Source organism: Mustela lutreola, chromosome 15 (genome assembly GCF_030435805.1).
Source record: "Mustela lutreola isolate mMusLut2 chromosome 15, mMusLut2.pri, whole genome shotgun sequence".
In the NCBI taxonomy this organism is placed as follows: Eukaryota; Metazoa; Chordata; class Mammalia; order Carnivora; family Mustelidae; genus Mustela; species Mustela lutreola.
In genome coordinates, this window is record NC_081304.1 from 10556533 (window position 1) to 10571737 (window position 15205).

Here is a 15205-nt window from a genome sequence, read left to right on the forward strand (position 1 = left end):
TTTCTACTTTTAATTTTTTTGAGGAACCCCACCATACTGTTTTCCATATTGTCTGTGCTCATTTGCATTCCCACCAACAGGGCACAAGGGTTCTCTTTTCTCTACATTCATTCTCTACATCAATGCTTGTTATCTCTTGTCTCTGATGATGGCCATTCTGACAGGTGTGAGGTGATGTCTCATTGTGGTTTTGATTTGTATTTCCCTGATGACTAGTGACCACGAGCCCCTTTTCACGTACTTGTTGGGAAAAATCAAGGGGGATTACGTCAAACTAAAAAGCATCTGCACGGCCAAAGAACTGATCAGTGAAATGAAATGTTAACCTACAGAATGGGGAGAAATATTTGCAAACCATAGATTGGATAAGAGGCTCATATCCAAAATAAGTTTGTTTTTTGCTTTTTGTTTTAAAGATCTTATTTATTCATTTGACAGACAGATCACAAGTAGGCAGAGAGACAGGCAGAGAGAGAGGAGGAAGCAGGCTCTCTGCTCAGCAGGGATGCGAGGCTCGATCCCAGAACCCTGGAATCATGACCTGGGCAGAAAGCAGAGGCTTTAACCCACTGAGCCACCCAGGTGCCCCCAAAATAAGTTTTTTAAATACTCATAATTCAATAATAAAGTTATTGTTAACTTTGTTAAAAAAATTTTAATGGATAAGGGACCTTAAGAGACATTTTTCCAAAGAAGATATATAAATGGCCAATTATCTATTTGTAGGTAGTAAATAACACACACTTCTCCCACGTCAGAACCACCTCACCACACCATTTGGTGAAAGATCTCAGGAACCTATACTTCTAGCCCCTGCCCTCAGTCTTAAACACTGAGCACTGTTTGTCTGGTGTGGGACAAAAGCAAGCATTTAATGCCTGCTGGATACCTGTGTTCCAGGAAGAAATGTCAATGTTTACACTTCCCTCTACTTGAACAAAACTATTCCTTCCCCTGCTAAAATTAAAACCTTGATAATTGAAACAAATCTAAGGAATGGTGGTTAATGCAAATTAGTAAGTAGTCCGAATTTTATCATATTTCCTCCCAAAATGTGTTTCAACATATACCTCGATAAAGTTTCCAAGTTTTGCCCCTGCCATCTATGCTAAAGAATCATTTGTAATTACCTTACAGTTACAGTTACCACAATTTAAGAGTAACTATTTTAAAACAATTCCTCTGAGGTCTTATTTTCACTTTTTTTTTTTTTTTTTCACAGATAGTACAAATGGTAAGCCGTGAAAGCAGACGTAATATAACTCAAATTAATAAGGCTTGGTCTTACTTTTTTCACTAACGTGAAAACCAAAAGGAAAAAACATCTTTCCTCCCTAAACACTTACTAAAAGCACCTCATCCAGCAAATCTTGAATATTTTATCAGAAATATCTGATGAGCCACCTAACACTTGTCTTCATCATCGCTGAAATCCTTTAAAGCATGCTTTCCCTCATTTATATTAGTAATTAATGACTCTTGATATCTTGAGAACTTGAAAATGTAAATTTTATAGGCATCATTTAGTCTCTATGATAACAAGATTCCCAACACGGAAAATGTTGCTAAGAAAGGTGACCTGCTCCCAGCCACACTAACGGAGGATTTAGGACACACTCTTTTTTTTGCTTGAATTCACTTCGGGTCACCAATGTCTCAATGAACCAGCTCTTCTAATATGGTTGTTTGATTATAATTTAGGTCTTAATCACTTTACTTTTACTAGCTGTTGGTTTGGACATGTTTACACTACTAACAATACGTACCATAAGTTCTGGATATGTTGGCCGTTCTTTGGAATTCTTCTTCAAGCTTAAAGAAAAAAAAATTAAACACATTAAAATCTAGGAACCATTTTCACATGTACTTTCACAAGACTAGGATTTCAGAATCTGCAGAAGACTAAACATAACCAGCTTTTACATGTACTGAATGTCCTATCCTGACACCCCTCTTTGGTTACACTTTAAGACACTTTAATACACTATTGTGTACACTTTAATACACTATTGTGTTTAAAACACAATAAAATTGTGTTTTAAATCACTCTAGGTATATCTTCATAGGAAGAATGGGGGTCTGTGTCTGTGTGTCCATGTGTGTGCGCGCGCACGCGCATGTGTGTGTGTGTATACTTTCTTTCTGAAACTTTGCTAAGGATATACAAACTAACTTTTCTGATCTACAGCCATCACATTCCAAAACACATAGAGACTTTCCTTCAAAACAGCTCTTCTTCCACCCCCACTGGCAAAGAAACTGGCAGGTGTTTCTTATACTATATGTTCTCTCTTTCCAATCTTCGATATCTGGTTCTCCCTGCTTCTGGTTCCCTTGAATGTATAATCTGCTTTTATAGATTCCTAACCAAACCCACCTGAGATAGAAGCAACACCCCCCACCCATAAAATGTCTAAAGTAACGCTCCTTGTTTATAACTTCCTGGCTAATGAAAGAGAGAAAGCACACTCAGTGACTTCACAATGATTCTTCTTAGAAATTCTTTGTGGTCACGCGGGACTGTCGAGTGGCTCCCATTCTGTATACAGGACTGTCTGTAGACACAAGTGTTTCGAGGACATTTGATACTAAAGGCAACAGTAACAAAACATCAGTAAGAAGACACCAGCCCCTCACCACTATCCTCAGACCACCCCCTGTATCCACCCATGGCCTTAAAATGGAAAGAAAGAAAATAAGTGGTTTCTTGGGAGTTGGAACCCCAAATGGAGAAGAGGATGGTTCTGAAAACTGTGATTTGCAAGGCGACCTAGAGACCCCTCTGCCCTCTGGGCCACTGAACCCCACATGGATGGAAGAAACGTAGCCTGGCGTTGAAGAAACCAAAATGTGACTGATCATTAGGGTTGCTGGGATTTGTGCCAATGGATCATTTTGAGCAGATGAGACCCAGTATGTGTGACATGAGATTGGCTCCACCATCATGGGCTAATACTAATGAGGAAGGGTCAGGGGGTCCAGGTATGAGCCATAAGAGAGTGAGACGTTTTGAGAAAGTGTGGTATAAAACAAAACGAAATGAAGAAAAAAGAGAGAGAGAGAGAAAGCTTTTGAGCCAAAACAACTTAAAGCAGCCTACCAGTTTATTCCAGGCAATGCTGTGGGTGGAAGCCAGGGAACCTGAGACAGGGTACAGGAGATGTGAGGAGAGAAGTTTTCAACCTGGAACTGAGGGCAGATCTAGGACCTAGTGACCTCAGTGACCAGACAACCTATGAGAGAAAGTTTCGTCTCAACTGAGGATAAAAATAAGAGCGAATTAGAAAAAGGAATTATCAACTGTCAAAGTCAGATTGATAATGGGAAGGTGTGCCTGAGTGAAATGAATGAGACCTTGGAAGTCCCACGTAGGACTCCGCGCGTATCTGCGGCCTGGGATTCTGCAGGGCTTTATTGAGGGTGCTCGGTGCAGGCGATCCTGCCTTCCAGGGGGTATGTGGCAATGCCTGGGTTGTCGATACAACTGTGACGTCCACCAGCATCTCCACGGGGTTCGAGAGGGAGGCTCAGGATATGGCTAAACAGCTTAGAAGGTACAGCACCGCTGCCCACCACGAAGAATAACCCAGTCCCAAAAGTCATGAATGCTGATGTTGCAAACCCCGTGGGCCACGTGGACGAGGAAATTCCTCTGCTTTGCTGCCTTCTATGCCCTGCTTGGAAATGAAATTCACTGAGAAGCACCTCCGGCTGATTCTCGTCTGTCATTTGCGCACATTCTCAACACTACCAGCTCTCTCTCCCTGAACCCCGGCAAGCAGAAGTTTTCTAAGTTCCAGAGCTAGGGCACCTCGAAGGAAACAGACATGAAGAAATGTGATCCCAGGAGCTCTGCGGACTTGCACACAGACCCTAGTGAGGAAAACAAACAGGCTAATGGACAAAAGCCCCGAGTTTTCGGCTAATACTCAAAGCCAGTCAAAAATCAGAAAGTCTTCTCCAGGATCTGGACAATTTAACTTGCTAGAGGCAATCATGAGAAACACAGACACCACCTGAAATCCGCACGCACTAGTCACGTGATTGATGTTGGATGTCTCTACCTAGATGGGTGCCTTAGGGAGTCCTCAGACCAGGACCGGGCGTGAACTCTGCCAATATCCATCCTCCTTCAGGACCACGACCCACCCTGCCATCACTGGCTTCCACTGGTCAGCAACCGAACCGAGGGAATGACAGGAAAAGAGGCTTCTTGCTCAAGTGTTAGAACACGGGCACCTTTTACCAACCAGAGATCTTTGTGATGTTTGCTGATTTTTGAACTTCTATTTTGTCAGTAATAATAAAAGACTCTCTGGTCTCATCAGGTTGAGGAATGTAAGCACTTCCTTTTTTTAAGGAGAGATCATTTTAAGTCAGGAGAACTTATCTTTTCACTTCTGGGACAGTTTAAGAAAATTTCTCTGGAGTTTGTTTTTTGGTTTTTGGTTTTTTGGGTTTTTTTTTTCTTAATCTGTATAAAGAAAATGTAGGGAAAGCACCCCAAGTTGATGCATCAGAAGATGTTTCAGATTCCTGAAACCTCGCGGATCGCTAGCTGATAGGCTTTCTTCACTTAGGGCCTCTGATCAGAAGGCTCAAAAATTTACCACAAGCACTACTGAGGCACACTCATGGAAAATACCTACACAGCAATCTGAGGCTGTTTATTGAATTACTATAACTGATAAAACCCATTCTCTCCATCTTTTCAATTGAGAATACTTCAAAACGTAGGCTAAGAATAGCAAAATACTCAGGCTATGGGGGAGGGGAAAGTAAATTTTCCACGTTCCATAGGAAGTGCTTGCAATTCAGGATAAAATAACAACCGTGGTGCTCAAAGCTACACCAATTTCTTTTTGGATTGGAGTCAGACTTATGCATTTTCAAGTGGCTTGTCATTTTCAAGCGTGCAATTAGCTAAGGGTTCTAATTCCTCTTCTAAAGGCCACAACACACGCTCCTGACCGTAGCTGACACTAAAAAAATGGCTTCACGCTGCCTTGAGAATTGCTAGCTTGGAGTTTGTGCTGACCAGAGGATTTCTGCCTATTTGAATTCCCCCTGATGGTTTCCAAGAAGGGCTATTTGGTATGCCCACAGGAAAAAAAAAAAAAAAAAACACATTATGCCTCTCAAGACCATACATTTAACATAGGCTAAATAAATATCCAGTGCCTCTGTTTACTCTTTCTTCCTGAACAAGTCAAGAACTGTATTTGATTGCGCCTGTGTCATGCTAGTTCCTCTGAGTCAGTCTCAACGTCTGGGGCGACCTCCAACACACTGCAAGATGCCATCAGGCTGGTCAGCTGGGCACTGAGCCTCTCAAATAAGCCTGGAGGAAAAGCAAAAAAGAAGTCGTGCTGTTTGGGCACTCCGTAGTTGGGTTTCCAGAAACTTCCTTCAGTCACCAAGCCTGCGCACCTACAGGAAGGGGTTCTGGAGAGAAGTATAAGCCTGTCACGATTCCGCTTTTTCCTTTTTATTAGATACTCATTTGTTCCCCCTTGGTCGGATTAGAATATAAGGCTTTTCTACGAGACTTCTCAACTATGAATCCCAAAATAAGGCCTTGAAGGACAGCATTACTTACTCTAGGAATACTTTAAAACCTCTAGGATAGGGGCGCCTGGGTGGCTCAGTGGGTTAAAGCCTCTGCCTTCGCTCAGGTCATGATCCCAGGTCCTGGGATTGAGCCCCACATCAGGCTCTCTGCTCAGCCAGAAGCTTCCTTCCTCCTCTCTCTCTGCCTGCCTCTCTGCCTACTTGTGATCTCTGTCTGTAAATAAATAAATAAAATCTTAAAAAAAAAAAAACCCTAGGATAAGAAGACCATGTGTTGGGGGTGGGGAGGAGGAAACATCATTCCATAGTCATATTTCAAAATAAGTACAGAAAGGAAGGATTGGTAGAACATCACTGGTTTTTCCTTTAAAGTCCATAAGGCATAAATGCCTCAACTTTCTTTCCTCTCCTACCTCCGGCCCCCATTCTCTCTCTCCCCTACGCCACCCCCACCCCCAGGATGATGTCTCTCTGATATTAGGACAAAAGAACACATCAGGGGCTCCCGGGTGGCTCAGTCATTAAGCATCTGCCTTCAGCTCAGGTCGTGATCCCAGGGTCCTGGGATCAAGCCCCACACTGGGCTCTCTGCCCAGCAGGAAGCCTGCTTCTCCCTCTCCCTCTGCTGCTTCTGCTCCCTTTCTCACTGTGTCTCTTTCTGTCAAATAAATAAACGAAATCTTAAAAAAAAAAAAAAAAAAAACACACATCAGCTGGGGCTCCGGGTTCTAGAGGTAACTTTGGGTATGAGCGTGAGAGCCTGCTAGTGCTTTCTACTCCCCCAGCAGACCGGGATTACTGTCAACTCACACGCAGTGATTAGAGGAGACCAAAAGCCAGACAGACTCCCTGGATGAGGTGGTACAGTGTGAAGCAGCACTGCGGGGGTGGGGGTGGGGAGTGGTCATCAAACGCTGAGTTAGCACGCCTCCCGGGAAAGGTCACACGTGTTCTGACAGAGGACCGAGGCTGTGGGTAATGCCACCTTTCTCTTCTGGCTCCACACTCAGCCCAAAGACAGAGGTAGGAGATAAAACCACCAGGATGCATCTATCTCAAAATTTGGGATTCACCTTTCACTTTCCAAATCTATATTCCCCTTCCCCCACTTAACCACAAAAACAGCGGTTTTCCGAGAAATCTGGAAGGATCAGAGCCTGATTATGCCACGGAGACACGAAAAACACATGGAGATCCCTCCAAAAAGCATCCACTCATGAACAGGTATCTCAAATCCGGCCATGGACATGGGAAAACGGAGGAACAGCTATAAAAGAGATCCATTGCTTCATCAAGAAATAGAAGAGGGTGTTCTTAGGCAGTCATTTGTACCTCCTTTCATCCGCTCAGCTCCAGATCAAATTTAAAACTGTCAGTAATAAAACGAGCAAAATAACGGCATTGCTCCTGGAAGCACGTGTGTACCTATAAGCTAGTACAAAAATCTTTTTTAAAAAATCAGTACTGTGTTTTTGAAGCCTTAGACAACATTTCCAACTCAGTGGACATCAAAACAGAGTTCATACTAAGGGGGGGTATCAAAAATATATCTAGTGGTACTTTATAGAGACAAAAAGCTATTATTGATCTGCTGTCTGAAAGAGGAGAGCCTGTATTTAAAAAAAAAAAAAAAAATCCAAGAGAGGATCACTAAGAATGCTGGTAAATCCAGAATTAATGCTTCTCTTAGGGGCACCTCAGTGGGTCAGTGGGTTAAAGCCTCTGCCATCAGCTCAGGTCACAATCTCGGAGTCCTGGGATCCAGCCCACATCGGGCTCTCTGCTCAGCAGGAAGTCTGCTCCCCGCCCCCCCCCCCACTGCCTGCCTCTCTCCCTACTTGTGATCTCCATCTGTCAAATAAATAAATAAAATCTTAAAAAAAAAAAAAATGCTTCTCTTATTCTTTCCAATTGTCCCACCAACAAAAATGATTCACCATTTTACACAATTGATACTCTGAAATGTCAGACTCTACAGGAAATAGACTGAAAGTTTGAATAATTATTCTTGTAAGACTTCAAAGTTGAGGTGATTTGAGTTTTGTTTCTATTAATGTGTATATGTGTGTGTGTTGGGGGGGGGCGGTAAACCCCTTAAGCAAGCCAGACTGGCTGACATGAATTGAGTAAAATGAAATAGAATTAATAGCAAGGAACAGCTTCAGGAACGCTAGAAAATATCTATGGCTCAAAGTTTTTAAATTAATGAACCTCAGCAGCTGGGACAAAAATTGACAGCAGACGAGAGGGGTCGGAGGTCGCTGCAGGTACCAGCAGTGTTCGGGAGGGCACAGCAGGGGCACAGGTCATTCTGGATTGTCAGTGTACCTACGTGTGCAGACGCTAAAATTAGCATTATTTCTCAAGGTTTTCATTTTCTAAACATCCCTAAAAAGCTCTAATGCTCTGAATCTTTGGGAGAAATTCTAAGTAAGAGGGAAAATACGCTGGTGAACAAAAAATGTAATTGCACCATATTTCAAAAACAAATTAGACAAGAAAAATGGGTTTTGAAAAGGAAGCCGTTGACATCGGGTCCACAGACCGCAGGGCAAAATCAGGGGTTCTCGCCCCAGCTGCATAGTAGAACGATGGGAAAACCTTTGAAAAACACTGATATTGGGGACCCTCCCCAGATGCATGACGTCAGAATTCTGAGGGTGTGGCCTAAGCGACAATACATTTGGAAAGTTCTCTCGAGGGCTGGACACCAACAGCCAGCGTGGACCACAGTTGCAGTAAACTAGCAATTCTCAACAGGCAGCTGCACTTTCTCGAGCTTTTCACAGCAGCCTCCTTCTTACCCAGTTCCCCGAAGCACCCAGCCAGACTCCTGGGGAAGAGAGGAACAGGCAGGAGAAAGGTGACCAGGAAGAGAGTTTAACAAGACTTCCCTAGAGGAGATCTTTCCCCTTTACCACTCCTCTTCAGAACTACTGCTCTGAACTCTCCAAGATGACTCACCCCTTTTCCTCTGTGACCTTTAAACACTTGAGGATAAGGAAAAAGAAAAGAAAAAGGGGAAAAAAAAACACCCAAATACACCATAAAAACAAGTTCTTGAACCCAGAAGGCAAAACCATGAGCCCATCTCAGCCGGACCAGGGTCCTACCTCATCCAGCACATTTGTCCAAGGAAAGCAGAGGGGAGGACCCACCTCGGTAGCCCAGAAGTAGTGCCCGTCAGAGGTGCTCAACAACGCACTGTCCTCCAGCCCATGCTCCAGCGCCTCTCTCTCTCACCATTTGGCCAAAAATTAAAAACAAAAACAACCAACAGTAGGCCAGCCTCATGCATCATCAGAGCAAAATACCAGGGGTGACCCCGGGGACCAGCACTAACGAAAATTCCAAGAGGCCTTCGTTTCACAAACAACAGACAGTTGCTTTGTCTCATCATGTTTCCCAATAAAAGCTGCATTCAGGACACTTCTTCCAAAGAGCACAGAGGCCAAGAAATGATAACCTTGAGGACCTGTGCCGTCAGATGGCCCTCAGAGGGGCCATTTCCTCAGCAGGGGGCGGCCACGATGGCTCCCCTCCTGGGGTGACAGCAGGGCTTGGCGCCATCTGCTTCTGCTGGGCACCCATGTAAACGAGCGTCATGTTGCGCTTTCCTTGTGGTGTTGTCTTCCAGGAACACTTGGGATGGTCCTTAGTATCAGGTTATACCTGGTGGTATGGGCACCATGCATGCCCTCTCCTACGTTCCTCGATTCCCCTGACAACTTCCACGAAAAGAAAGTCTACGCTGTTAGCATGACTCCTTCCATTTTCTACTCTGACTTTCCTTAGATTCCCTCCTCAGACCCCCAGCACTGTCCATCACACTCTCACGAGCAAGGGTACCCACAGCTAACAAGGGTTGTGCAGGAGGCAGCCTACAAAACAAAAGACTGTCTTAACTACTCCCCTGCCCTGACTGTTGTCTCCGTGCTCCAATCAATGCCAAAACAGCTTCTAGCTCTCATAAAGGAGTTTCTCGCTCTTGTGACATGAAGCATGATCTTTTTTCTGCCTGGAATATCTTTCCCTTCGTTACTTCCCTGATCACTTGGAAAAAGACCTCCTAGGGTCTTCAGCACAGAATGTCTCTCCCCCAGAAACTCCATTCTAATGCCTTTCTTCTGCATTCCCCAAATACCCTGTGCACAGCTCCCTCCCCGGATCACCATATGGTACCAACATCACGGACTGAAGAGACTCCCCTACTTGACTCTGAGTTCACTGAGGGCAGGGACTGGGATAAAGGCACCTTTGTCTCTCCGGCATGGAGGGCACACTCCATAAATGCTTCTGGAATGAATGCATGTGTAATGGATTAAGACCAACGGAGGAAGTTCATGAGAACTCCTCTCCTTCCTTCCCACTGGCTCTTGGCAGCCAGGCTCTCTTACCACTGTGAGGTAAAGTCAACAAACTCTTCCGAGAATCTGTCCGCCGGGAGCTGTGGCGAGGGCTCCTCTACCACCTGCTTGAGCTGCTGGAAGGGAGTTCCCCAAGAGTCGTAGGGAAACCGAAGGATAGCCAACTCGATCTAGAGGGTAGGAAAAAAACAAGGGGACAACCGCTGAGACAGAACCACTTTAGGGCACCCGTGGTGCTCTGCTGTTCCAGAAGAATCCGCGGCCATCACAGAGGTGAAGTTCAAGTAAAATTGGGGGACAAATAAACTAACAACATGTTCTCTACGTTTTCCCCATTCCTACCACTAGGGATTTTTATCTTACTGGAGGAAGCCACTGAAGCCTATTTATAACTGGGTCCTCACCAAAAGTCATGTGACACTTAATAAAATTGTAAGCCAGCAGCAGGCAGCTTCCGGATGTAAAGTAACCAGGTGTTCCCATGCTCAGTCTGAAAAGTTAGTCTCGCCCTAAGATTTTTCCAGAGCTGTGTATCTGCTGCCATCTGCAGGCCACTCACTGGAATGGGGGGAAAAAAGCCAACAACAACAAAAAAACCCAGGGACCAAATGACTGATCTTTTTTTGGATCTGAGTAAGGCCACTTTGCCGTTACAAGATCATCACGTGTATTCTGGGCAGGGATGTGAAATAACCCACGGGATTTAATCAGCTGCCGTGCCTGGGAAGGAGCCAGGACCACAGTGGGTAATTCCAGACCTTGGTGATCCGCTGAAAATGTACGATCACCCAAGTTACAAAGGATGACTGTAGGATTGGGCCTCAGGAAATTATCATGTTTGTTACTGTCTTTCGGCTATATCTGACCTCAGTGGCCAGGATGTCTACCAGAACCGTATTCTGGGAAACACAGCCTCTGTCCTGGACCACAGCTCGGTCAGGGTCTACACACATGTGCATTCCTGGAGTAGCTTCAACTTAACGCCTAGATGAGAATAACTGAATTTTAAACTATAAGGTAAACTATCAGGAGCTATCGGCAGGATTCATCTTACAGAGGAGGATAATAAGACAGTCCTTCGACTGTCTTATTATCGGTTTACTGGAGGGCCCACGCCCAGTTAGAGGGGGGAATAAAGAGAAAGACTGGGTTTGCCCAATCCTAGCGCAGCCTTTCCACAACACCATCCCGTAGACAATCGTCACGCAAAACCTCCTGCCCCGTCCAGCAGTAGAGGATACTCAGGACCCACCCTTAGGGCGTTTGCCCTTTTGTTCACGAAACCCAGCCCATTTCAGCTTCCCGCCCAGAACCTCACAGTCCGGAATGATCATCACACGTTACCATTGTGATGCCCAGACTCCAAATGTCAGACTTTACACTGTATCCCTTCTGATTGAGCTCTGGGTTTATCCTTTCAGGCTGCAAAGGAGACAGAAAAAGACAAATGAGAGGACGATCTTAGCTTGGTAAAGTCTCTGGGGGCGGGGATGTCACCAGCTGCCAAGTGAGTTGTTTTAAGCCTGTTAACATAAGCCTCCCAGGCCAAGAAGACTCACTCACTACAATAAATATCGATGCCTCCGTGGGATTTTCCTCATTCTAAAGGAGTCTTTTCTTGGAGATAAGAATGGATCAAAGTCCCTCATGACTCAAAACTAATTTAAAAAAAAAAAAACCTCATTTCAATTTCGCCTTCAGAAGAAAGAGGATACACAGCACAAAGCTCCTTTGCCAGTCTAGAATTTTCCTTGTTAAGAACACCAACAGTCCAGAACTCAATGGTCAGAATCTGCCAAAGTCACCGGGCTACTGTCCGAGATTTGCTCAATCCCAAATGCATTTTCTCAATCCCAAATGCAAAACTATTTCAAATCAGAATACAGAAGCCCCTTAATGTTAAAGGGAGGTCCCAAGGTCTCAGCCAATGGCAGCAAATCTTCCCAGCCATGACCATCCTTTAGGAGGACTAACCTAACTGACTTGGTTGGGTCATTTAAATTCTGTTCATTCTTCTGTCCCCAGCAAGCAGGATAACACTCCCCTGCGACACAAGGTGAAAAATGTGTGTGGGCTGTATCTATTACTTATGTTTTTTTTTTCGAGTAATAGACCTCTTTTACTCAAATTTCAAAAAAATAGTATGTTTGAAGCAAGTGACTAAGGATTTCAGACAGAAAAAACTTAAGAAAAAAAAAATAAGATGCAGGATATTTCTTGCACCGTAAGCACATTTCCATCCTCCCTCTGTGGCCATCCATTTCCTCTTTCCTGGCGGGGTTTGCGGGCAGCTGCATTCCCAGATGCCCCCCCCCCCCCCCCCCGCTGCCGTACTTACGGCCATGTACGGTTTGCATCCTGCGTCAATAGTTTTGGCAACAGAGTCTACAAGGTAGCCACTGATTCCAAAATCGCACATCTTTACTTGGCCAAGAGCGTTGATCAGCACATTGGAAGGTTTGACGTCTGAAAGCAAGAAGAACCAAGAGCCAGTGATCCCAGCCAGCTCTGAAGATTCCTGTGTCCACCACTAGGGGGCCCAACATCCCCACATCTCGCTCACTTCTCTTTCCTCTTTCCACTGCTTCCAACTAGGTTTCCTATTCATGGCTCCTCCTTCTTGTAGGTGTATGACTCCATCATCAAGGGCTGTCTCCTCTATTTATCATCTGCATTGGCCCCATACGAGTAGTCAAAACTTAAAACATTATTACTGAATCAAATGCCCCATTCCCTGGGCATAGACACGATGACACAAAATGAGTACATTCTAGAAATCCGCCATACTCCATGGACCTTATGATGAGTAATATTGCCTTGCACACTTAAAATCTGCCACGAGAGCAGTCTCATCTTAAGTGTTCTTAGGACAACAAAATATATGTATTTTTTAAGCCCAGCTCATCGTGACCTATTGCACAGTTTAAGTGTGGGAGTAAACAGATTGTGGAGCGATAAGGCAGAATACAGTCCCACCATCCATCAATCTGATTGAGGCAACCTGTTTCTTTTTTTTTTTTTTAAGATTGTATTTATTTATTTGACAGACAGAGATCACAAATAAGCAGAGAGGCAGGCAGAGAGAGAGAGAGAGAGAGGAGGAAGCAGGCTCCCTGCTGAGCAAAGAGCCCAATGCGGGGCTCGATCCCAGGACCCTGAGACCTGAGCCGAAAGCAGAGGCTTTAACCCACTGAGCCACCCAGGCGCCCCAAGGCAACCTGTTTCAATGGATGCATCTGCAAGAGGTGTATGTCTGAGGTCAACACAGCGGAACTCATCAGGAATTCAGAGATTCCAGACCACAAAGCATGCCCCCACATAGAAAATCACTGTTATCTCTGGATAACAGACTTCAAAATTATTAGAGTTAACCTTCTTCCCTCTTGAGGGTATTTCACAAAGGACATGTAATCAGCAGAGTAAGTTATTCAAAAAACACTAAAAATAATCCTTTATAACGTTTTCCCTTAAACTGAATGGTGGTCGTGCACATTCTGTTATTTTTATACTTTACGTATATATTTTTAATACAAATGAAATATTTCCAAATGTTGAAATAAATACGAAAAATTAAGTTTCCCATAGGGGGGTAAGCTACATGCTTCTTCCTACCTGGATTCTTTCCCACTGTCTTTTTCTTTTTCTTTTTCTTTTTGTAATTTGACAGACAGAGATCACAAGTAGGCAGGGGGGGGGGGGGAAGCAGGCTCCCCGCTGAGCACAGAGCCCGATGCGGGGCTCGATCCCAGGACCCTCAGATCATGACCGGAGGCGAAGGCAGAGGCTTCACCCCCTGAGCCACCCAGGCGCCCCTCTTTCCTACTTTCTTCTCTTCCTGGTCATCCTCCGTATTTTTCCAATTTCTAATAATAACAATTAATGATAATAATCACATCAGTAACAGTAATAACAGGCACTCCAAGTGGAACATTCTACACAACTTTGAGGCTGACGCAGACAGCGTGAGAATTACCAAATCTCACTACCCCACCAGCTATCCACACTTGCCTCTAACTCTTCTTCAGACTTGGTTGAGTGAGCGACCTCTAAGAAGTTTTCCTGGACTATAGTCACCCGCTGCTAATTATTCCCTTGCTTTAGAATCTACCTAGAGCTCTTCTTGGTAATTCCACCTTGGTAATATGGCTGATTTTTTCCATGTGTTTGTCATACACCGGTCTTATTTCCCCATCAAGAATCCCTATATGGAATTTTAATAAGAATGTGTTTTGTTGGGGCGCCTGAGTGGCTTGATGGGTTAAAGCCTCTGCCTTCAGCTCAGGTCATGATCTCAGGGTCCTGGGATCGAGCCCTGCATCGGGCTCTCTGCTCGGTGGGGAGCCTGCTTCCCTCCCTCTCTCTCTGCCTGCCTCTCTGCCTACTTGTGATTTCTGTCAAATAAGTAAATAAAATCTTTAAAAAAAAAAAAAAGAATGTGTTTTGTTTTCATATACCTCTCAAGGCACCTATTATAGTGACGTATAAGTGGTGGAAAAATGATTGCAAGTGAGAAATGGATGGAGAGATGAATGGACGGATGGATGGATGGATGTTAACATGGAAGAATGGATATATGGATGGATGATGGATGGATGGACGGACGGACAGAAAGATGACAGGCCAACAGGAAGGAAACCAGAGCAGGTAAAGGAAGAAGAGATAAATCTATCAATTTTTTTTTTTTCATTTTATCCTGCCTCCTCCGGTCTGAAAAAGCAGTACTTTATACCAGAACTTTTCATACTTTCAGGCATACAAAAATTACCTGGCGATCTTGTTGAAGATGGAGATTCTGGGGGTCTGGGGACCCATGAATCTGCTTTTCTAAGAATCTCCTAGGCCACGGTCAATACAACAGGCATTTTTATCCCATTCTCTAAAATTCTCAGTGGGGTAATCCCAGAGCTGTGCTTGGCAACACATATTTTATATTCAATTTAGGTGCAATAAAAAGACCAGGGCTTCTTGTGTCCTCAGACAAGAGAAAAAGCAGCTACTTATATAATGTGCTATTCCTCTGAGAAGGAAAACCCTCCAGTTCTATGGCCTGACTCATTTCCTCTTCCACCCATGGGGGAAGAAAAGCCTGGATAAAAGAAATGGATGTTATAAAAGGAAGAGCCAAAGCAACTCCATGCCAGCTTACCTCGATGAATGACAGACAGCTTACTGTGTAAGTGTTCTAACGCTTTTACAATCTGCAGGAGAAACACAAGATAGAGTTTTCACCATCACTGGAAAGAAACTGAATGTTAAGGTTTATTATC

At 44.3% G+C, this 15205-nt stretch overlaps 1 protein-coding gene across 4 annotated transcripts in view; it reads right to left on the reverse strand.

Annotated features, from left to right (window-relative positions):
* Nucleotides 1–15205, reverse strand: part of MAP2K6 (mitogen-activated protein kinase kinase 6) — a 123587-nt gene that overhangs the window by 14873 nt on the left and 93509 nt on the right. For all 4 annotated transcript variants that reach the window (XM_059148343.1, XM_059148347.1, XM_059148345.1 and 1 more), the window contains exons 7-11: nucleotides 15085–15136; nucleotides 12277–12404; nucleotides 11283–11360; nucleotides 9969–10108; nucleotides 1767–1812 (exon numbers count right to left, since the gene is read on the reverse strand). In XM_059148343.1, coding sequence (XP_059004326.1) covers nucleotides 1767–1812; nucleotides 9969–10108; nucleotides 11283–11360; nucleotides 12277–12404; nucleotides 15085–15136 — 444 coding nt within the window. The remainder of the gene's footprint in view (nucleotides 1–1766; nucleotides 1813–9968; nucleotides 10109–11282; nucleotides 11361–12276; nucleotides 12405–15084; nucleotides 15137–15205) is intronic.